General features: G+C 32.1%; 1 protein-coding gene and 1 long non-coding RNA gene across 3 annotated transcripts; one reads left to right on the top strand and one right to left on the bottom strand.

Moving 5' to 3' along the window:
* Positions 1-226: 226 nt before the first annotated feature.
* On the bottom strand, positions 227-9,422 carry LOC103910488 (uncharacterized). 2 transcript variants are annotated; one of them, XR_012402341.1, is made up of 5 exons: positions 9,371-9,422; positions 8,834-8,890; positions 8,237-8,349; positions 7,882-8,112; positions 227-430 (listed from the first exon to the last, which is right to left on the bottom strand). It is a non-coding gene; the product is annotated as an uncharacterized lncRNA (long non-coding RNA). The 2 variants fall into 2 exon arrangements; XR_011010934.2 differs by having other exon boundaries at positions 234-430; positions 7,882-8,007.
* A 4,347-nt stretch (positions 9,423-13,769) lies between these two features.
* LOC137490888 (uncharacterized) lies at positions 13,770-20,509 on the top strand. The gene is made up of 3 exons (XM_068219886.2): positions 13,770-13,823; positions 14,351-14,500; positions 17,421-20,509. The coding sequence occupies exons 2-3, from the start codon at positions 14,416-14,418 to the stop codon at positions 18,056-18,058; spliced, it is 723 nt and encodes a 240-aa protein (XP_068075987.1). The 5' UTR covers positions 13,770-13,823; positions 14,351-14,415; the 3' UTR covers positions 18,059-20,509.
* Positions 20,510-24,452: the final 3,943 nt, after the last annotated feature.

The raw sequence follows: 24,452 nt of genomic DNA, 5'->3' as shown, positions 1-24,452 counted from the left end.
ACGTGGAAAACAGGTGGGAATGTGAAAGGTGAAAAGACGTCTTTTTCATGTCGTCGAAAAGACGTAATTGTAAGACGTCCAAACAACGTGGAAAACAGGTGGGAAAGTGAAAGGTGAAAAGACGTCTTTTTCATGTCGTCGAAAATACGTCAATTTTAAGTCGAAATCTGGTTGTGAGAAATACCTTTAATAACGTTTTAGAAAATTCACATAATTCAGAAATTCAACATTTTGTTTAAAAATATTATTTATTAGCCTAATATTTGCAGACAAAAGTAATGACAAAACATATTGGTCAATTTAACATTAACAACAACAAAAGCATCAGATAGTGTTTTCAGCTCTGCGCCTGCCACCGCCAGACCGTACAGGTGATCTCTCAAGGCCCTGTAAATTCGGTGGCTGTTGTGTCGCAGTTTGGCTGCACCTGCTATAACAAAGAAAAACTCTGTTTTAGTTGATATAATGCACATCCTTATGTGTTATTTTAAGAAAATTAACGTGACATTCAAATAATAAATGCTATTTTGACTGCATGATACACACGTTTTTGTTTAAGGACACATTTCAGTTAATTTAACCATACTTTTTATTGTATTATTAGTTATTTTTAAGAAATGGAAAGAGATGGCAAAATACACACATCCTACTTAAGAAAAAGTGATACTGATGCTTAAAACAACTCTGGTAAAAGTTGAAGTAGCCTACTGACTGCACTTTTGTAGTCAAATATGGCCTCAAACACGTAATAAAAAAAGTTTCTATTACTACCTGTTTTTCATGCAGGTAACTAGACTCACATCCAGGCCCGGCGCCAGGAATCAGAACTGAGGGGGCATTTTTAATCCATAGGGGGGCACTAGACCTGGTGGCTGATTTTGGTCTCTTTTGTTCCTTTCATTTAGGCTATTTATTCACATTTATTATTACTTTACTTTGTTACTGACCTAAGGCAGTATTATACGTTTTAATAGTAATATTAATATGCACATTGTCGCTATTACTGATTTTATTAATGATGGTAATGCAAGTTATGCAACGATACCGCTTATTAATGCAGACGGATCATGGCTTCAGTGCCAAACGAGTGCTTTAAATCATATGTTTTTCTCCTTATTTATTTAAATTTTATTTCAAATAGCAGGCATATGAATGTTTAAAGTTTTAGGTAAAGACGTCAAATTATGCCCACACATGCAAGCTGACCCACGATCAGACTATTCGTATAACCGGTAAATAAATATAAATCAGCTTAACCGAGTCATCCCGCTTTGCGGAGCCTATTATCCAACCAACATCAGTGTTAGGGAAAAGCTAAATGTTACCCTGTCATTCAAAACAATTACTTCGTTACATTTTAAGGCATTAGTGTAGCCAGAAAAATACCTAAAAAATATGCCTAAATTCAGTTATTACCGTGAAAATTAGTTTGGCACGGATAACAGGCAACTTAGGCTATAAAACTTTATTCATCATTTTAAATGTAAAAATAAAGATTTATCTTAGGCTATCGTAAGTGTATTTTTTTTTTTCGTGATATTGTCTGCTTGTCATTTGTAAACCATCATTAACCATTAGGTTACTAGGCCTACCCGTCATTTTATTTATTAATTTATAATAAATTAACATTTTTAGTTATTTAAATTTTAATAACTTGTTTTCAGGTTATTTTTATTTTAGGGCCATGAGCTACAAGTCAAAACAAATTCGATATGCTGTAATATATTTAATGTTGTTTAATTTTGCATAAGCAAATAGCAGTATAGCCTTAATTACACATTTTTAAAAGATTGTGAGAGGTTTCTCGGTTGATCCGCTGTAATTGCACTTAAACACTATATACCTATTCCATTTATAACACTGCAAACTTGACTTCGCAGGCTGGTTATCTTTAAATGCAAAAGGCATTTATTATACCTAGACTGCTGCTGCATATGGGATGTTTCTCTACACAACTGTAAAAGTGCGCTTTTTAGCAATGTCAAAATGAAAGCAAACATTCAAAGGGCTATGCGTTGTCAATTTTAGCTTAATTGTAATCATAGTAATAATAATATTAATGAATAAATTAAAATATTATTTATAGTGTAGCCTACTGTGGGACTGTGCAGTGAACTATTTATTTTTATTAAAACATTTTATTAGGCTACATCTTCCCGAACAACTAATGTGAAAATGACTGGCAGTTGAGTCTCTGCTAAAATTTATTTAACAGCAAATTTCTTCTGCGTTTCTTCCTTTTAGAGCTCAAGAGAGTTGTGTTTAAAGATTTAGTTGACCAAAACATGTAATTAATTAAGCTGATCATCTCATGTCACCCACTTTTCTCCCTTGTGAGTTGAGTGCGCCTCCATCGCCGTGTCCACGTTTTATTTTCGGGCGCACCTGACCTGACGCGGGGACCGGATCTCTGGACTATAGGACTAGCTTTAATCTCACAATTTTCATAATTTAATTGCTATATATATATCATATATTTTAAAATATTTAAATGTGTGTTCTAAAGGTTGGAACGACGGAAGAGTTTGTAATTAATGACATAAATAATTTTAAGTTTTTACTTATCCCCCTCTGCCCTATTAATTTAGAACAATATAACATTTAAACATTGAATGATTAAAAATAAAAAAGCATTAAGATCATCTCTCTTAGGTGTAATTTGCTTTTTACCTATATTTACAGTTTAGTTTTAGCGATCTTCATATTTACAGTTGTGCTCCCTTTGCAGTGCACTTTAAAAACACTGATGTCATTTTGAACATAGCCTTAAGTTAAAGCTATAGGTGACCTATTATTTAAAAGCGGAATTTATGTTACATCTCCAAAGCTTGTGAAAACAAAAAGCATACGTGAATTCTTTTGATTTATATAGGTTATTTATTAAATCTGTATGACAGGGCCTGCCGGTTAGAACTTTCTGCTCTGGTTTACAAGTGTCAAATTGTAAAAGTAGACTTTTCTAAAAATAAATAAACAATACCCTACTTATTATTATTATTATTATTATTATTATTATTAATAGTAATAATAATAATAATAATAATAACAACAAGAAGAAGAATCTCCGTTATCATAATTAATATTATTATAAAAAAATTAATTTCTAATACACAAAAATAAAAATAATAGTTATTATCATCATAGTCATCATTAATATTATTATTATTATTTTTATTAAATTATTATTTTTTAATTTCCTAATATATAATAAATATTAAATTTCATTTTATAATAAATCGCCTAGTATTTATTTATTCATATGATTTATTTGCAGAATCTGGGGGCAACACAACTAATTTATACATGCACCTTTAACGCACCTACTTGATGTTTAACTCTGGGTGGGTCGCCGGTAGATAAGATCAATAGCCATAAATCCGCAATGCATACTCTCATTTTAAAAATCACGCGACCATCATCTTACAATTTTAAATAATAAATAATCTTATTTATTAAAACGAGTGATGAAGCAATGCAGCGCCATTAATAAGCCTAGCCAACTGCAGAGAAACAAAGCAACCATTGCGGCATCCGCAGTGATTACTTTTTCCGAAGTTCAGCTCTTCTTTTTTGCACTTGTTTATTATGCGTTTATTGTTAAAAAATCAATAATGAATAGGCCGAAAAGAGTGTATTCTGTGTGTGTGCGTATGTTATCACTGAACAGAAAGTTGCTTTGTCTGTCTGGCAATATTTCGGCTTTTAATCGAACGAAAAGTTAATTTAGATGAGCCAATATTTTTTTTAAAAATGCAGTAAAGTAACTTTGACATGAGGCCACGCATCGAATCTGGGGTCTGATCTCATCTCGTTCTCTCTCGCTGTCATCCAGACACTTGATACAGACGCCACACAGTCCCAAAACGGTACCAGCTGACAGGTAGAATAGCTAAAGCCTTTGCGAAATCTGTCAAAATACAGCGCTTAAATTAACAGGCATATGTCTTTGAGCCAAAAAAGTCTTTCTGTAGGATATGTAAAAACGCAAGAGCCAGTGTAGAAGTTGTGTCGCCTACTAATTATATTTATTCTAATAAAATGAAAACCAAAATAAACAATTCATTGCATTTTTTGTTTGATAAAAATATACAGAAACGAAAAAAAATCAAAGGGTGGCTAGTTTTTATGAATGTGTTTTAATATTAATAAAAATATGCTCAGCCTATTTAAGCTTAATGGTTACACCGCCAATAAATGTCTCAGTCATTTAAAACAGTGGTTCCCAACCTTTTTCTTTGGGGCCCCCCCCATGAACATATACAAACATTGGAGCCCCCCCACCATATAAATACACACGCACGCACACACATATGTACTGTATATATATATATATATATGTGTGTGTGTGTGTGTGTGTGTGTTTGTGTAATATTAATATATAGTAATATGTATAGAAAATATTAATTAATCAGTTTTAACTTGTCTTGGCCTTCAATAAAACTAAAATCTAGGTAGGCTTTGTCATACTGTCTAATCTTTTTCTTCGCCTCTGAAGAATCACTGCATTTACGTTCGTCTGCCATTTTTGTTTTGATTTTGCCTTTACGACACGTTGACAAGCAGATTGCGCGAGTGAGCAAAATTTAAATAATTATTTAAAGTTATTTATTTTAATTATTTTCACTATTATGTTGGAATTTTAAGTATGTGTTTAGATTTTTTTTTTTTTGGTACTTAAAAATACATATATAATAGTAGGGCTACTCGATTTTGGAAAAAATTATAATCACGATTATTTTGGTCATAATTGTAATCACGATTATTCAAAACCTTTGCCAGTTAAAGTCAAAATTATTAGCGCTCCTGAGATTTTTTTTTTTTTATAAATATTTCCCAAATTATGTTTGACAGAGCAAAGAAATTTAACAGTATTTCCTATAATATTTTTCTTCTATTTGTTTTATTTTAGCTTGAATAAAGAAAGGTTTAAATATTTTTAAACCAATTTAAGGTCAATATTATTAGCCCCCTTAAGCAATATATATTTTTGATTGTCTGCAGAATAAACTCCCGTTATAATGACTTGCCTTATTACTCTAATTAAGCCTTTGAACTGCACTTTAATCTGAATGCTTGTATTTTGAAAAATATCTAGTAAAATATTATGTGCTGTCATTATAGCAAAGACAAAAAGAAATCTCAGTAATTAGAAATGAGATATCAAAACTATTATGTTCAGAAATAAGTTAATAAAATATTCTTTCCATGAAACAGAAATTGGGCAGGAAAAGGTTTGCTAATATTCAAGAGGGCTAATAATTCTGACTTCAACTGTATACATACAGTTATTTTCCACCCTGCAAAGGAAAGAGAAATAAATACAATAGAATAAAAATATGAAACAAACTGTGCTTTAAGCATCTTCACTGTAACAAAAACACTTTACCTACAGCAGTCCTTCAGTCAAGAGCAGCGAGGGTTTTCTTGTTATGTTTGTTTAATAATAATAAAAACAGCCGGCAGAAGGATTATAGCGCGCTGTATCTTTAATGGTTTCTCTTTCACGTCTTTTGATCCTCAACTCGTTTGTTTATTACACAAATGAGGGTTAATGTAAATAATCACTAAACACCGCGTTTTGACACCTATTTGACCATTAAAGCGCTCACGTTAAGATGACTTTAGATGTCTGCGCTCCTCTGCTCGTCTCAGTGTGTGAATGAGAGTGAATGCTGACCTGCCGCATGCTTCTGACTGCGTGATCGTGCTGCACACACACATAAGCTCTTTCGCGCTTTTAAGAGCAACACGTGTACAACTGGAACGTGGCAAAATATGATGCAATAATCATTTATCTCGATTAATGCTTTTTTATAATCGTTTGAAACCGAAATCTAAATCGGATTTTCGATTAATTGCAAAGCCCTTTATAATAGTGAAGCACTTTTATGCCTTTTTCTACCTCAAGGGGGGCGCGGACCCCAGGTTGGGAACCACTGATTTAAAACATGCAATTCATAACACACCAGCAGGGCTGCGTTTCTCAAACAACTCACCACTACACTATCATACGATGCATTGTTTGGGGAAAGAACTATGTAGTGACGAATGTTTCCCAAAATTCTCTGTGGCTTACCCATCTCTTGAACCACGTTAGTTATAGCGTAAAAGGCCCATATGTTTTAAACGGGGAGAAACTACTTTTTTAAAAGAAGAACCCCATCATTTATTTGTGCAAATAATATTGTTTTACAAGCACGCATTTAAAATAAAATACTAAAAATATTAGTTTTGCCAAAAACATGCACTCGCTTTCCATATTAACTGACATATATATTAATGCCACATATAGATCCAATGTTTCCTTTACTAATAATATTGAGAATGTGACATATACTAAATCAAATCACTTACAAAAGCTAACACGTATTCTATATTCATATATTAATCATATAAATAAATGAATGAGGCTGTTTATTATAAAATGTATTTTTTATTATATATTAGGAAATGAAAAAAATCCTAATTTAATCATAATATTAATAATACCAATGATGATCATGATGAGGATGATGATGTCTGAAAGATAACATTATTAGCGTGAAAAACAAATTATATATATATATATATATATATATATATATATATATATATATATATATATATATATATATATATATATATATATATATTAGCAATAAACTGTAGTATGGTTCAAAAACATATTTTTACTATAGTTTTTTCATGCGAGTAGCTTACAGTTGTTACGTCAATGGCAGAAAATATATTTCAGTTCAGTAGAAAACTTAATTCTCCTTTGTATTATAGTATCAATTAAAAAAATGCAGATTTCCTTTATGTCTCACATTCATATTTTTTATTTCCTGCTCTCCATCTTAATTTTATGAGTCACCAGAATCTCTTGATTACACCCAAAGTTCTGCTGATAATTTTTTTTTTGCAAGCATTCACTTTAATAAGGCAATAACAGATTATTAATATCCAATTAAAGATCATTTCACCAAGCTCATACCACAGTGCTAAAAAACATGATGCTTTTGATTTATACAACTAACAATCTCCCTAATTGAGCATGTGCTGACTACTGACAATTTGTAAAGGTAAAAAATAATATAAGTACTGTTCAGTAACACTCTTTTTACTAATACGGTTCAAGTATAATTGAATAAGACTCCCAATTTATGAATAGTTAACTGGTAATCTGGAACCTTCAACCTTTATTAAAATCTAAATTGTTAAAAAAGTTATATTACTGAATAAAAAAAGTTAATATATGGACAACTAGTATACATTTGTCTTCTTTTGATACACAATTTTAAACATGTGGTTAAAAACTTATCTTAATTAATGGCTTAAAATTATCTTTTCTATTTTTTTGGTAGGCCAGAGAAAAAGTTGGCAGGACAAGTAAAAATCTAATTCTCATTCTCATTAAAATTCAAATGTGCATGGTTTTAAGACAATTACTTTGGATTATATATATATATATATATATATATATATATATATATATATATATATATATATATATATATATATATATATATATATATAATGTTTATAATGTAGGTAAAACTTTCTTTTACAACCCGCAAAGTACCGCATAAGTACAGTGAAATTACCGTGTACTTTTCTGTACGTATTGTATAAGTATAATGAACGTATAGGTATGTGTAGGTAAGGGAACAAACTGTAATGCTTGGGTAATAAGGGGGTAACAACCAGATATTCAGCATGAAATCTACCGCGTAAGTACAGTGAAATAACGGTGTACTTTTCTGTACATAAAATTAACGTTTGCGTAGGTACACTATATGTACAGAAAAGCACACCGTTATTTCACTGTACTTACGCGGTACTTTGCGGATTGTAAAAGAAAGCGTTACCGTCATGGGTGCTGTTGTTTTACTACAGTAATACCTTCAGATTCTGCGCTGCAGTGGCGCCTCACAGCAAGAAGGTCGTTGGTTCGAGCCTTGGCTGGGTCAGTTGGCGTCTCTGTGTGGAGTTTGCGTGGGTTTCCTCCAGGTGCTCCGGTTTCCCCCACTGTCCAAAGATATGCGGTACAAGTAAATTGGGTAGGCTAAAACTGTCCGTAGTGAATGAGTGTGGATGTTTCCCAGAGATGGATTGAGGCTGGAAGGGCATCCGCTGCATAAAAACGTGCTGGATAAGTTGGCGGTTCATTCCGCTGTGGTGACCCCAGATTAATAAAGGCACTAAGCCGAAAAGAAAATGAATAAATGACTGAATTAATAAATGAATGAATGAATACCTTCAGAGAACATAGTAGTCAGTGATCCACATAAGCAGAGTGTGGTGTAGTCAGAACTGGAACAGAAGTCTAAGCGCACACGATGATGTTTTCAATTGGAGATTCCAGCGAAACTGCCATAAAAAAGTTATAAGAAAAATAACATATTAATCAGTATGACATCTCACCTGGTATCTACTATTACAATTCCATTAATATAAATGTCCAATCCACAGTATCTGTACCATAAACTAGCCAAAATTTTGACTCCTCTCTCAGTATATTTTTGCATGGTATTTTGTGAGAAATCCAATGATCTTGTTTGGATTGCATTTCCTTGTGAAATTATAAAAAGCTTCATGATATAATAAAAAAAATGAATGCGTTTACAAACATTTTTAAAGATACTTTTATGAGTAAACTGCATTAACGTGAATCGAAAGAGAAGGATGTAGACAAAATTATTTTTAATAAACAGGAAAAAAAACTTACACCAGAACATAGCACAGCAATCAGAAAAAAACAGACAAGCATGGTTTGTGAACAAAGGAAATCAGAAAAGAATGAAACCACAAAGAATTAACTTGACTAGCGATAGGGTAACGTTAGACAACTTACGAAATAGCAAAGCTTCCCCATTGAATGCTGCTAGCTTCTCTGGCGAGGAGACCATCACTAAATTTACAAACAGAGCAACAAAACCGTGAACCGACAGCGATTCACTTTGTTAGGATTATTACATGTTAAAAAATGTTAGCTCGATGATAAGCACCATTAATGCTATTTGCGAAGTGCTTAATTCTTATAACGTTAAGTTAGCCTTTAACGTTATAGCCGGAGCAATATTTTATGCTCATTCCAAGTCGATTTAACAGATCATCTTATATTTTTACACAGGTTAGAAAGCAATGAAGACATAAAATTAAGTAATTTTGCTGAAATCGCCAAATAAATAACCAAAACAGCTATTATTCATTAGCTGCTGTCAATGACCTCGTCACTACAGGGCGACATAAAAACGTATAAAGTGGTTAAGTGTTCATTTAAAAATTATTATAATGTAAAACGTTACACATCTAAAGTTCAATTCAACATAAATTATAAGTAAAACGACAAATAAAACATGTGAAACGTCGAATATCGTAACTTACTTACCTTTGATTACCGTTCCGCCCGTTGCTTGTGTCCGTTATTTAATTCAAATGATGAGCCCGCGCACGCACATCACGCTGACTCGCGCAGAAGAGTTCCTGGCTGTGTTCTATTGCCACTTATCCCCCCTACGGTCTATTCATTTAGAACATTCTAACATTCAAAGTTGGAATTATTGAATATAAAAAAAGCATTAAGATCATCTTTCTTGGGTGTAATTTGCTTTCAAACTATTTTTACAACTCAGTTTTAACGATCTTCATGTTTACAATTGTGCTCCCTTTGCAGTACACTTTAAAAACACTGATGTCATTTTGAACACAGCCTCATGGCGAAAGCTATAGGTGACCTTTTATTAAAAAGCGGAATTTATGTTACATCTCCAAAGCTTGTGAAAACAAAAAGCATACGTTAATTCTTTTAATTTATAGTAAGTTATTTATTAAGTATCTGTACTGTATATGAAATGGGCCTGCCGGTTAGAACTTTCTGCAGTGACTTAAAAAAATCCTAATAATAACAAATACAACAACAACAACAATATTATTATTGTTATTATTATTATTATTATTATTATTATTATTATTATTAATAATAATATAAAAATAATAATAACAATCATAATTATTTATATTATTATTATCATATTATTATTATTATCAAAGTATGATTTTCTTCATTTCTAAAAAATAATAAATATTACATTTCATTTTATAATAAATAGCCTCATTATTTATTTATTTATTTATATTATTTGTATGATATTAGAATATAAATAGAATATATAAAATATATAGAATCATTTTTTTTATTTAAAAAAAATATATATATGCATATAACTATAATACTGCTAATAAAAATCACATATTGGACAATTAAAAAAATATTTTAATCCTGATTTCAGTGTCAAGTGATCTTAGCATTTATAGCAAGTAGAATGTTTGGCTAAAGAAATTGTAAAATTGTAAATTGTTACTGCCAATTCAGTTACAATCTAGTAATTACCCATAAGAGGGTTTCTTGCTATGATTTAGTGTTATTTTTACACATGACTAAATTCATCCATATTGTAAGTTTACAAACAATATAAAAAAATCTTTGTATTCCCTAAATTAAAACATTTAATCATTTATGATTGGCAAAAGCTGAATTATAAAAACTAAATAAGATACTGGAAACAGTTGCAGTTTTAAAGAGCTTTAATTCTAATATAATTTACATTTACTTTTAATGTCAAACATATATAGAATCCCCCATATTGTTTTTAATGGATATAATAAAATTTACAATAATTGTAACTAGTTTTTCACAATGCTGGAATTTTAAACATTGAAATGATACCTTCAATAAATATCAACATACCATTTTCTATATTTTGTGATAAAAAAAAATCTTAATGTTATTATTAATTATTATTTAATGCACTAGAGCCAATGTGGACATCAGTATTTTTTATATTATGAACAAATTTTTGAATAGCAAATCTTTGCATATTATTCTACTTGTTGGTTGTAGAAAATATATATGATCATTTAGCATTATCATAGCGCTCTATGCCTATGTGTGTGCATCGACCTGCACTCTAAAACTAAAATTATTTAAATATTTATTTAAAATTCATTATTGAATCCTAAATTTTCCATTTTGCATTGCACTACCGCAGTGAACAGTTTAAAGCATCTAGTATGTTTTTGACGTTTTTCCCTTGTCAGTTGAGGAGATCACATATGATAATTTGGCATATTTAAAAGGGAAAAGGACAACAAGTCAATCGACAGCACTTTACACTGATTTCAAATCATAATGAAATGAGTTCAGTTTTACTGACCTCTCGATATTGTTCACACAGGTCAGGGACACGCAGCAACGCGAGTAAGAGAAAAGATCAAAGCAAAGCAAGACAATACTTTATTTACGTTATTCATTTTAATATATTGATTGTAAATGAGCCTGGGTTTTTAAAACCATGTTTTTTGTTTTTAAATACACTATATGCTTTCTCAACTATGAAACACATCACAAAAAAATGTTGTATTGTTGTTGTCTGGTGAGTGGGCAATATGAAAAAGCTCCCCCGAGGTAAGAAGGAATGAAGGTATTGGTTTTTATATTGATGTAGAAATTAATAACTTGTAAAATAATTTAACCTTTTAATTTATTTGTAAAAATATGTATTGATGAGCATCCTGTTTAGCCTATTGTTACAGCAAATAGGATTATAGTACATTTATGATTTATTAATAATAAGATAAATAGATTAATTCATAAAAGAAAATGGCATTATAAAGTGTATTACGATTTTGTTTTTTTCTACCCTATTTTATTTAATCTATTTTTTTTACGTTGATATACTTCAAATTTAAATTTACATTATTTGTTACAATCTTTTGCCTTATTAATAAATCAACTTAAATGAAAAGTATATGCATCAGTGCATGAAGCAGAAGGGAAAATAGAGAAGGAGTTAACAGCAGTAACGTCGTTATTTGTTTGCCATTATTGAAATGTAATGGCACTAAACTGTTATATAAATATATTTTGCATTCTACATTGGACTGGAAAAAAGCAATAGATGTAAAACATTTTGTAAGGAACTTATGTAATTCTTTTTAACCATATGTTCAAGTCTGATACTGGGCTAAATGTGGACCAAATCTGACGGGCAAAACAACCACGTCGATATTGGTCTATGTTTGGACCAAATCCGAGGGGCAAAACAACCACGTCGATATTTGGTCTATATTTGGACCAAATCCGACGGACAAAACAAAGACCACGTCGATATTTGGTCTATGTTTATACCAAATCGAACGGGCAAAACAACCACGTCGATATTTGGTCTATGTTTGGACCAAATCCGACGGGCAAAACAACCACGTCGATATTTGGTCTATGTTTAGACCAAATCCGACGGACCAAATACAGACCAATTTTCGACGTCGAAATTTGGGCTAAATAAAGTCTATGACGGGCCGACTTGATTTAGCCCAAAAAACGACGTCGAAATGACGTCTCGTGCTGGGTGGGTATAGCTTAGAATACTGTACAATGTTTAATAACAATTATTTTAGTGTCCATTTCATTCAGCATATTTAATATTGGGGGAGTCCACATCATTTGACAAACTGTAAACCAGGGTTTCAGCAGGTTTCTTTTTATGACATTTTTAAGACCATTATGAATGACGTTTTAGACCCATAAAGGGATAAAGCTAAAGAATTTTTTAAATGGTCCAGATGGAAAAGATTTTTATTTGCCCCATTAAAAAAATAAATGAAAAAAATTATAAATTATATATATATATATATATATATATATATATATATATATATATATAACAATAATAAATAAATATTTTTTTATATGTATTTTAGATATTTCTAGCTAAAGATTTTAAATTTTGTGCTTGATTTTGGATCTTAAGACATTTTATGACGCAGCGGAAACCCTGGTTAAACACAATAGCCCTGGTAATTAGTTATTATAATATTGATGTACTTCTAACTCAGATATTATCTCTGAGAACTAGTAACAACTGCTAGAAACAAGTTTAAACCCATAAAGAAGTTGATGAAAAAAAGAGAATTGTGATCAACGTGACGTATGCAAATGGAAAGTACTAAGTCAACACTACGGGGCTGCAAGATGGATTTAATTAAAAGCTGCGCACAATTTTGCCCCAGCCTATGTCAGTGAAGTGAACTTATTAGACTTTATTTAGCTTGTAGACCGTTAAGATCACCAGTTGATGACCAGTTTTTGTCTGTCCCTCGGTCTCGCTGCAAATCAAAAGGTGATAGAGCTTTCTGTGATAGAGGTAAAGTTGGTTTTATATTCACACATTCGTTTAGAAGTCTAGTATTGTTTACCATGTTACTTTGACTATTAGATTGGAATGAGCATGCAAGTGTGTCTTGAAAACAACATTGACACTGTTTATTTGATTGTGAACAATGTACTTTGATAGTCATTTGCTGCTAATATGATTTTACTCTTTAGAGTTTGCAAATAATACTTTTATAAAAAAAATAATATTATTAAGGGGAAAGTCAGAATGTGCTATTATAAAACCAACTTTACCTCTATGGCTCTGGAACAGTCTCCCTCTAAACATCGGGATTGCTACATCATTGGATGCTTTTAAATCTAACTTAAAGACTTATTTTTACTTCTTTCCTTTGAGTGACAAATTCGTGTTATTTTTTTATTTGTATTTTAGTATTACTTTTAAACATACATTTTCCTGTATTTTAAATACTAGTTTTTTTTATTTTATTGTGTAGTTTATTTTATTGTAAAGTACTTTGGATCAACCACGGTTGTATAAAATTGTGCTCTATAAATAAAGTTTGCTTTGCCTAAAGTGGCAAAAAAGCTAAACAAAAGACTTTTATTTTGGCGTGACGTGACGTCATCAGGCGGCGCCGCTACAGCGCGGTGATTCAACTGGAGAAAGGTTTGCTTTAAAACTTTTACAGATATAACCCGATTTAAAGTTAAAGTACTAAAGTTTTAGGATTGTTTATACGATGCTAAATTATGTTCTTGGTGTTGGAAATATTATTTTAACCCTTTATACAACATAGTACTATTTTATTCTCAGTAATCGAGGGCTATTGTTTGAATAAAGTAACAGAAAAGTGTGTAATACGTGTTTTAATGAAACGTTTTACCTGATTTATTTTTGTTGTAGCAACGGTAAAGTGTGTAATGAGAGTTTTAGTGAAGGTTTAATTTATTAAACAGCATGATGTCAATCTATTCTAAGTATACATCACTATATATAAGAAATGGAGTACTAGGTTTCATCAGCTCATTTTTGGCTATAGTTTCTTGCTCAGACTTACCTGATTTCTTTTTGTTAATTACTCTCATATAAAGAAACTGTTGAAGCAAGTGCTGAAGGGAAGTTATTTTGTTTCTGTTCATTGTTTTATAAATTTTAAACAGAACATTTTTATTGTTTTGTTCATTTTAAAACAGGATAAAGTGTCCAAACACAGAGAAAAACTCCTGCTGAAGCGACTGATCTCCACACTGTTATAAAGATGGCCTTTATTAAAGAGGAGAGTGAAGATGTGAAGATTGAAGAAACATTCACAGTCAAACAGGAAGATCTGCAGGAACAAACAGGTTGGTTTTCATTCTCAAAGACCAACTCAGTCATTTGATCCTCATTCAGATATATTTTAATAAGAATACTAAATTAAATCCATCTTGCAGTTCTAAATGTGTGCTGCCTAGTTCTCCTTAATTCACATAAGCACTCATTGAAAGACAGGAATGAGTTTCTTTCTTTACTTCTTCTCATGTCTTTTGTCATTCATTTTATGTATTATTAGTCTCCCATTTTCTTTACCTTCTTAAGGTTATTGCTTTTCTTGTTCTCCTACTGTTTGTAAAGTGTCCTTAAGCACTGGCACTATATAAAATAAATAAAAACAATAAATAAATAAAAAAGTTTAACTGAGCTGAGGATATTTGACTTACAGTAATCCCATAGAACAGGGGTGTCCAAACTACGGCCCGTGGGCCATCTGCGGCCAGCAATTAGTTTTGTGGCGGCCCGCGAGGCTTTTTATAAATATTAATAGAATCTGGCCCGCTATACAAAAATAGACGTAATTCAATAAATAACCACCGGGTGTCGCTATTACATGCCTTCAATTAGGCATTACTTCTTGCTATGAAGTAAAACTAACCAACCAAACTGAAGGAAACATAATTGATAATCTATTTTGGCAAGCCATGGCGCACCAAGAAAAAGGAAAATCAACAGTCAGTGCAAGAAGTTTCAGTCACGTTGGGGCAAAGAATTTTTCTTCACAGAGGTCAGCGGGAAATGTATCTGTTTAATTTGCCAGGAATAAGTTGCAGTAATGAAGGAATATAATATTAAAAGACATTATGAAACAAAACATCAGGCCTTCAGCTCTTACACTGGTGCCGAATGAGATCAGAAAGTAAAACAATTAGCAGCGCCCTATCAGCTCAACAACTGCAGTTTTTTGTGCTATTAAAGTGCAAGAAAATTCTACACTGCACTGCAAAAAATGTTTTTTTTTATTTATATTTTTTGTCTTGTTTCAAGTCCAAATATCTAAAAAATCTTAAATAAAGGAGAATTTTCTAATTTGTTTTGAGAAATAATATGCCAATATTAAGTGAGTTTTTCCTTAAAACTAGCTAAAATAATCTGCCAATGGGGTAAGCAAAATAATCTTGTTTTTCCTTTTGACATAAGATTATTTTGCTTACCCCATTGGCAGATTAATTTGCTTGTTTTAAGGAAAAAATTGCATATTAGGGAAAATATTAGCATTTTATTTCTCAAAACAAGACAACTTTTTTTAAAGATTTTTTAGATATTTGGACTTAAAACAAGACAACAAAACATCTAAGTTAGAAAAGCATTTTTTGCATTTTGGCTAGTTATGAGGTAGCTCAGCTGATCACACAGCACAGGAAACCCTTCACTGAAGGAGAATTTATAAAGGATGAGTGTTGCAACTGTAATTTGCCCAGCAAAGATTCAAGTTTTTTAAAAACTTAAGTCTTTCTAGAAACACAGTTGGACGACCAAAATAAAATAATTTCTTAATAAAATACATGCACACATCCATCCATCCATCCATATATATATAAATATATATATATGCGTGTCGGTGTGATGTATGTAAAATTTGGCCCGGGACAACATTTTTTTTTGCATCTGGCCCTCGGCCCAAAAAGTTTGGACACCCCTTCCATAGAAGATATCTGCTATTACAATGAGGGTGTTGGCTTAGTACTTTCCATTTGCATATGTCACGTTGATCACAATTCCCCTTTTTTCGATCAACTTTATGGGTTTAAAGTTGTTTCTAGAAGTTGTTGCTAGTTCTCACAGATAGTATTAGAGTTAAAAGTACATAATTATTATAATAATTACCAGGACTATTCTTAACAGGGTTTCTGCTGGGTCTTAAAATGTCGTAAATTCCAAAATCTAAATTTCAGGCTTTAAAAAGTCCTAAATTTACTGAAATATTGTGTTGTAGGTCCTAAATCTTTTTAAACAAGTCTTCATTTTCCTTTGTTCATGTTTTGCTACCCAATCCGGCCAAAACCCATAAAATCACCAACAATCCATCTCAATAAAACTTTCCACTTTTTATTCAAAAAGGGCATTTTAACTCCATTTATCATAATGGTTTAATTATTTACTAATGCACTATGCACTAATTTGAAATCTGCTGAATGAAATGGACACTAAAATAATTATTTATTATAAAACATTGTACAGTATTCTAAACTATATGATGTTGCTGTGGGACGACATGAGGGAAAAAAAACAAATTATAGTGGAACAATAACATTTAGCATTGCACTGACTTCAACTGGCCAACAAACCAGTCTAAAAATGACTTTTGCTGATTAAGAAATGGATTTCAACATGCTGATGATATGCAAAAAATTGTTAACCCTGGGTCAATCTAACTCTGGGTCATTCTAACTCTGGATAAACAGAATCCTGACCACCGTAAAACAGGAAAAAAAAAGAAATTGTCTTTCTCGCCTCATTATGGATTTACTTTCATCGGCTAGACACCGGCCTCACAGCTCCGTGAATGTCAGTACTGTCACTTATTGTTCTGCGATCGGTAAATGTAGCTTGTGTGAACGCTACTTGACTAAAATAATAGCTTCGCTACACAAAAGCTATTTAATTTAAAAACTAGTGACACTACCACCACACTACTGAGAAATGTAGATAAGCTAGTAGCGTCACTACTTGTAGCGACGCTACTGCCCATAAACTATAACTTCTATGTTAAGCGGCTTTGAAACAATTTACATTGTAAAAGCACTAGATAAATAAAGATTAATTGAATTGAATCTGCTTAAATGTGTACACGTTAATGGACCAAACACAATATGATCTGATTTATTTTACATTTAATGTGCATCAAAATTACAGTGTGTGTAGCCAATGTTTCCAGTGTCTTTTCACTTTTCAGCTTTTGATGAGAGTTTTTAAGACTTGATAACAACTAGTGTTTTTTTTTTTCAGACCTAATTGAAGAGTATGAGGGGAGTAAAGAGGAGGAACATCATGTCAAAATTGAGGAAAAAACTAATTTACAGACTGATGATATTTTGAAAAGGAGAGACAAGAATTGTTTTACCTGCACTCAGTGTGGAAAGAGTTTTGGAAGAAAACACAATCTTAAGATTCATATGAGAATCCACAGTGGAGAGAAACCATTCACATGCACTCAGTGTGGGAAGAGTTTCAGCCAATCATCAAACCTTAATATACACATGAGGATCCACACTAGAAAGAAACCATTCAAATGCACTCAATGTGGGAAAAGTTTTAACCGCTCATCAGACCTTCATCAACATATAAGGATTCACACTGGAGAGAAACCATTCACATGCACTCAGTGTGAGAAGAGTTTTAATTGCTCATCAAACCTTCATACACACATGAGAATCCACACTGGAGAGAAACCATTCAAATGCACTCAATGTGGGAAAAGTTGTAACTGCTCATCAGACCTTTATAAACACATGAGAATCCACACTGGAGAGAAACCATTCACATGCACTCAGTGTGGGAAGAGTTTTAACTTTTCATCAAACCTTCATCGACACATGAGGACCCACACTGGAGAGAAACCATTCATGTCTAATCATCTTTTTTAATCCCGCCCCTTTTTGCAGTGGCGTACAACAGAATTTCGCATACTCAATAGTGATGGGAAGTTCGGATCATTTTACTGACTAGGATCTTTGAGTCTCGTTCATCGAGATGAACAAATCTTTTTTCGAGTCATTTTGTTTATTCGGTTCAATTTGCCAAAATTGTATTAAAATGTTACAAAATGCTTCCAAACACATCTACAACTAGCCCAGAAGGTTGATTACACAACAAATAAGTCATAAATAGAATACTATAAGAATGAAAAAAATAATAATTCAATGTTTACCTGCTCACCTCTTCATGTCTTCAAATGTCAGTGGTGCGTTCACATTACACTGACATTCACATATAATCTTAACCAATGTACCCAGTCTGAGCCGATAGGAGCCATGATAATTAGTTCACCTTTCGAGTCTTCTGGTTCTTGAGTCGTCACTTGAACGAATGACTCAAACCCGAGGACTCGAGAGGTGAACGGATCAATTCTTTTTCCGGCTCTAAATGCATACGATTGGCTTCTTTCTTTCACGTGATGAACGACTCAGAACGAGGCCTTGAGAGGTGAATGGATCAATTATTTTTCTGGCTCTAAATGCATATAATTGGCTAGGCTTTAGTCTTTCACGTGGTGAACGAACACCTCAGACCCGATAGAGGACTCGAAAAATGAACTGATCTTGTCTCGCACTACACAATGTGCGCATGAGCGAATTAATTAATCTTTTAGTTTATCCGAGTCATTCATTCTTTTGTCACATAACATGAAAGAATGCATAAGAGATTAATTATTTAATAAATCAAATTGTCTTTGTGAATAGTTTTTCACAACAATAAAATAATCAAAAGAAAAACATCAAGCACATCAAGCTAGGCTTTATAATAAATAAAAACAAGTAAGCTTTAAATTAAATAACACATTTGTGCCATAAAAGCTTTATATCAAATATGGCAACTCTTTCCAATAGATGTCTTTATGAAACAGCAATTTAAGTGAAAAATTATACAAATAAAAATACAAAAGCCACAGGGCCTAATGAGCTTAACAACTTGACTTTAGAATAGAACAGTGCATTTTAAAAAAAAATAATAATTAAATAAGCTTTAAAACAATACTGTGTGGCTTTACTTGTTGGACTTGGCTTAAGGTTTGTTAGAATTTAAAAACACAAGCTCTGAACTTTTGGTAGACTGAGTCTGTTTCTTCTTTTGTCATTAGTTGTTTGTCGCAGGATAAAAGATGCTAAATGAGTAAATGCAAATGCAAACTATCTTTATACAAATATTAGACCAATACATAAAGTCTGCATAGAAAAACATTATTAAACAAAAATGGGGTATAAATGAACAAATTACAAATCACTTGTAATTGTAGAATTTAATTAATCTATCCCCTAGCTTAGTGTTTGTTTTCTGATAGCAAGCCAGCAAATAGACAAATCAATATATATATATACTAGATATAAACCACATATCCAGTAGAAAAAAAAAGTAAGAATAACTTAGTGACAATAGGACAGAACTTTTTAAAATTCTTACAAAATGCTTTTTAGGTACACATTGTTTGATGATTTTATGAAAAGTTTCAAATATGATCATATGATGCAACAAAAATTCAGTTTTACATAAATATTATTGACTGAGGTTCTCGTTGCAGTGTACAGGAGAACTACAGTTTAAGATTAGATATGCACATAATAGTGTAAGGATGGCTAAATCTCTCCATATTATTAAAATCTGCAAACTGTTATGGAACTCCACACGAGACAAGACCGTGAGAATGGTCAGGCACTAAGACATAAAACTTTGTAATCTGAGAAGAAGATCAGCTAGAAAACCAGTTGTTCAGGTTGTCTTGATCATGCATCCTGAGCCCCCCTCTTTGCCCTGGACTTTACCTTCTCCACCAGAGCAGCTCACTCACATTCCACACCGAATGTTTAAGTTTTTAATATGGTGTATGTTGTGGCTTTATATTCATGTTTGGTGTGATTTTAAATGTCTCTGTGTGATTGGTAAAGTGGTCTTAATTTCACTGTAATATTTTACAATCTCCTTTATATCAGTTAATTTGGATTTTGACTTTGATAAGATCTTTGCCAGATGCTTCACTCCAGGGAAAATGGTCTTCGCATCAACTCATGACCAGGCAAGAGTCTTGGTGAAGCTTTTATTGTCTTGAATTTATGATGATTTGAGTATTTAGGCAAAGGGTGCAGAAGTGTCCGTGGGATCCTGTAGACAGGATACTCCATTGCAGGTTGTGAGTCTCTGAGCTCTGCATCAGGACTTATATGCTGCAATGTATTTCTACATGGTCAGGTATTCCTCTTTAACTCTTAAATGTATCTTTGAGTAATTGATGTTGTACAATCTTGATTGGCTTATTTTGTTTAATTATGTGAACTGCAATAGAAAATCTTTTTCTGACAAATAAATGTAAAATTCTTGTTCAACTCTAATATCTCCCGAAATCATTTAAATCTAGTAGACTGTTTAGGCTAATGTTTCCGCAGTCTACGACCAGGATTAGTCATCCATTCAGGCGCAATGGATGGAGCATGGGCACAGCATTAGAGACTTGTTTATTTCTGACAATCACTGATGATATAATCTAGGGGTATAATATAATCTAGGAGCTAAATCAAACTTTCTTTAAGTATGAGCAAGCATGGGGCGGCCTATTATTACTTAAAGGAAATTAGCTTATCTGCTAAGAATCTGAACTGGAGAAGATGTGTCCGTGAGCAGATGAAACTGGCCAGCATACTGACTCTAAGCGACTTTGAGTAAACGATGAAACATTAATTGAATAAAAGGATTTATTGGGTTAATCAATCTAAATTAGACCTAATCACAACCTATAAGGTAATCAGCTTCAATTAGATGAATCTAAATCTAAAATGATTATGAATTGGAGTCAGATTAAAATTCAGAGCTAGAAACAAATTAAAATAAATTATAACAAACAAAAATATTTCTTTTCACATGTGCTAAAAGGTTTACACGCATTTAACCTTCACCCATGCTGTTAGCTCTGTCATGGGACTAATAGATGGACCTTCACATGTGTGTGTATTTATATAGTTTATAACCATAACAGTTCTACAGTTTCTTCTATTTCACTTGTTGTTGGTTTCTATTTTATTGCGCATTTTATTTAAATTGTGTATTTATTTTGTTAAAGAGCCCATATTATGGGTTTTTGAAAATGCCCTTCCATGTAGAGTGTAACACAGCTCTAAGTGAAGTGAAATATCCAGCTAAGGCTTAAATCTGTAAGTGTACAGTGTTTAAAACTGTTGATTCATCTATAAAAGAGTCGACTCATAGTGCTTCAAATGAGTCGTCTTGATAACGAGTCATTAGGTGTTTCGTGATGACGTATCTACACTGTAAAAAATTGCTGTTAAAAAACGGTCAGATTCTACGGTATAATAATGTTTTTTCCCTAAAACAGTAATATTCTGTTAAAAACAGTGCTTTCTGGGTAACATTTTTGTTTTCGAGAAAGTAACCAACTGCAGAAAACTGTGAGCTAACAGAGTTCAGATTTGATGTTTTGAAGTCTGTGTTTGAAATCACACTTTGTGCCCTTGTTCACTATTTCATACACTAGTTAACTAATATAGTTCACCTGACAGTTTTAATGAACACTAATGAGTGAATTCAGACACTGATGAACACCTGCTGTTAATAATCACAATTACTGAAGAAAATAAACAAGAAATACAAACAGTGACTTGAGTTACAACATTAAATAAAATCAAATAAAATAAAACAGCTTCAGTCTCAGCAGAGGATCATTAAACAACTCACAAACAACAGCAGGCACACTTATTACTGACTACTTGGACTTCCACACTATTCTCATTGAGATCCAACAGAAATTAAGGTGTTTTTTGTGTCACCGTAATGGAGTGAGGGGCTGGTTTAGTTGGGCTCTTCACCCTTGAACTCATTTAAGAAGACTTTCCAACTGCTGCAATGCAGAGTTTACAAAACGTTTGTACTATAGCAATAAAGTTGGGAAGTCAATAAATAGAGAAATCTATTTGTCTGAAATTAGTTCTGATAAATGTTTTGGTATAAATCTGGATGAAGGGCCTCATGCAATAGATTTTATGCTTAGTTGCAGGTATTAATTTAATTAATGAGAAGTGGAAACAGAAAAGATACCTCCGTAATTACTTAACAGTAAAGAAATAACATACAAAAACAGTTCAGTTATGACAAATACACACTCAGACCTCATGAATCTGACCTTGTATCTCAACAATGGTAACATCTCAAATGTTTCATGCTGCAATGCATGCTGAGAGTGGCACTGTACAAAAATCCCAGCATGCATTGCGGTATAAATAAATGTTGTATAATGGTCTCACAGTTTTCTTTATTTGTGTTTGATTCTGCTGTTGTTTATGTTTAGACTTTCAGTTGCCTGTTTGTGAGTTAAACTGTTAATTTTGTTAAATTTGTTGTCACCATTATTGAGGTTCATATGCTGATTATTGATGTCTCTTTGAGTGCGATTTACACCATAAAGCAGTGTTATTGTCCAAGATATTCTTAAAAACTTCCAGAAATCATTGCCATATATAGACATATAATGTAAAACAATAGATTTAACATTGAATAGGAGCAGTAAATTTTATTATACTAAATGAGAACAGTCTCTGCCATTTAATAGCAACATGAACATCACCAGATCTTATTTAGGTTTTTAGCTGGCTTGCCACAACAAAGGAGCTTGTCAAACAAAGTTCTTAACAATTGCAGCAGCCAAGATATATAAATGTTAAAAATGACAGGGCTAAGAGCCCAACTAAAGCAAACTGTTCTCCATGATGGTGACGTAAAACTTTCACTTTTTCTCAAGAAGAACTTTAGTAGATGTTATACAAAAATACATGTATTAAGTAATAAGTGTAGCTGGTGATGATGTTTGTAGAGTTGTTTAATCATCCGCTGATCATTTAAATGATTTAATCATTTGTTGTTCTTCAGGTTATTTCATTATAAAGCTGTGACTAAAGTTTTGTATGTTCTGTTCTTGTTTTTTCCCTTTAGTATTTCTTCATTTGTTCATTGTTAATCCTCAATTATCATTTAATTAGTCAGTTAATTAATGAATTTACTTCAGCTTTGCTACATGTTTCTTGAACACTCAGTAGTGTGGACACTTCAATAAAAACTGAAGTATATGCTCTGGGGTTTAAAGGGTTAAAGGTGTGAGAGGTAAAAACACAGTGTAAAAATGTATTTTAACAGTAATATACTGTTAATTTACACTACGGAAATAGACTGTAAAAAAACAGTAGATTGCTGGCAACCACAGCTGCCAGTAGATTACCGTTAAATCAAGGAAAAAACAGTATTTTACTGTAAAACCTGAAAGTAATTTCTCCTGTCTGTCACCGTTGTGGAGGAGAGTAGAGCCAGTGTATGAGTTAAAGATGAACAATGAACTGCTGATGTTATTCTGCATGTTTCTCTATTTAAAGATAGCGGCTGTTTAGTTGCTGATGCAGTCAGAATCTCTCTGGTGATTCCAGATTTACATGTATGTGTGCTGTTGTGAAAAATAAGACATTAGAGTTAAACCGAACTTTTCTAATTAACTAAAATAAGTTATCATTATAAGTATGCTTCTGAGCATATATAGCACATTACTTCATAAACTCATTCAGCAGTTGACCAAGTTGAGGCAGTTGCTTTCAGTGAGCAAAATGAGTTTACTTGAGTATTGTGTAAATCAATGTAGTCCATGTATTTTTACAGCAACATACTGTAAAATAACAGTACATTGCTGGCAACTGCAGCTGCCAGTATTTTACTGTTTTTTAACGGGACAATTTTTAACAGTGAACTGTTAACAAGCAGAATCACTGAAGGAAAGAAAAACACAAGCTAAAACCAAAGATGAAATCAACTGAGAAAAAAAAAACTCTAAATAAAATAATAATCAATAAAAATAAAACAAATTATACAATAAAAAAATATATATTTTTCAAGATCTTTAAAAAACTCATCACATTAAACAACAACTTATCATGGAGCTTCACCTATTACTGATTTTTGACTTGATTTCTGTCATGTGAACAAAAGCTCTTAATGAAATTTCCGTTGTTCATTTGAAGTCACCATGATGGAGGACAGAGTCTGCTTTAGTCAAGCTCTTCAACTTCTTACTATAAATGTCTTATATTTTGGCTGCTATAGATAGTGTTAATTACACTATTTCAACATATAGCATGGAAAGCCAAAAGAAAATTCAAGTGTCAGTCTGAAGAGATTGTTTATGATATCGTAGCCATCCTGTCCTGCTTGTTTTTAAAATTCAATATCATATTAGTTATGTGTCTGAAATAAATAAAATACATAAATGAAACCACTGAA

Source organism: Danio rerio, chromosome 4 (assembly GCF_049306965.1).
Source record: "Danio rerio strain Tuebingen ecotype United States chromosome 4, GRCz12tu, whole genome shotgun sequence".
In the NCBI taxonomy this organism is placed as follows: domain Eukaryota; kingdom Metazoa; phylum Chordata; class Actinopteri; order Cypriniformes; family Danionidae; genus Danio; species Danio rerio.
The sequence above is the reverse complement of the archived record's forward strand: the minus strand, read 5'-3'. Positions and strand labels throughout refer to the sequence as shown.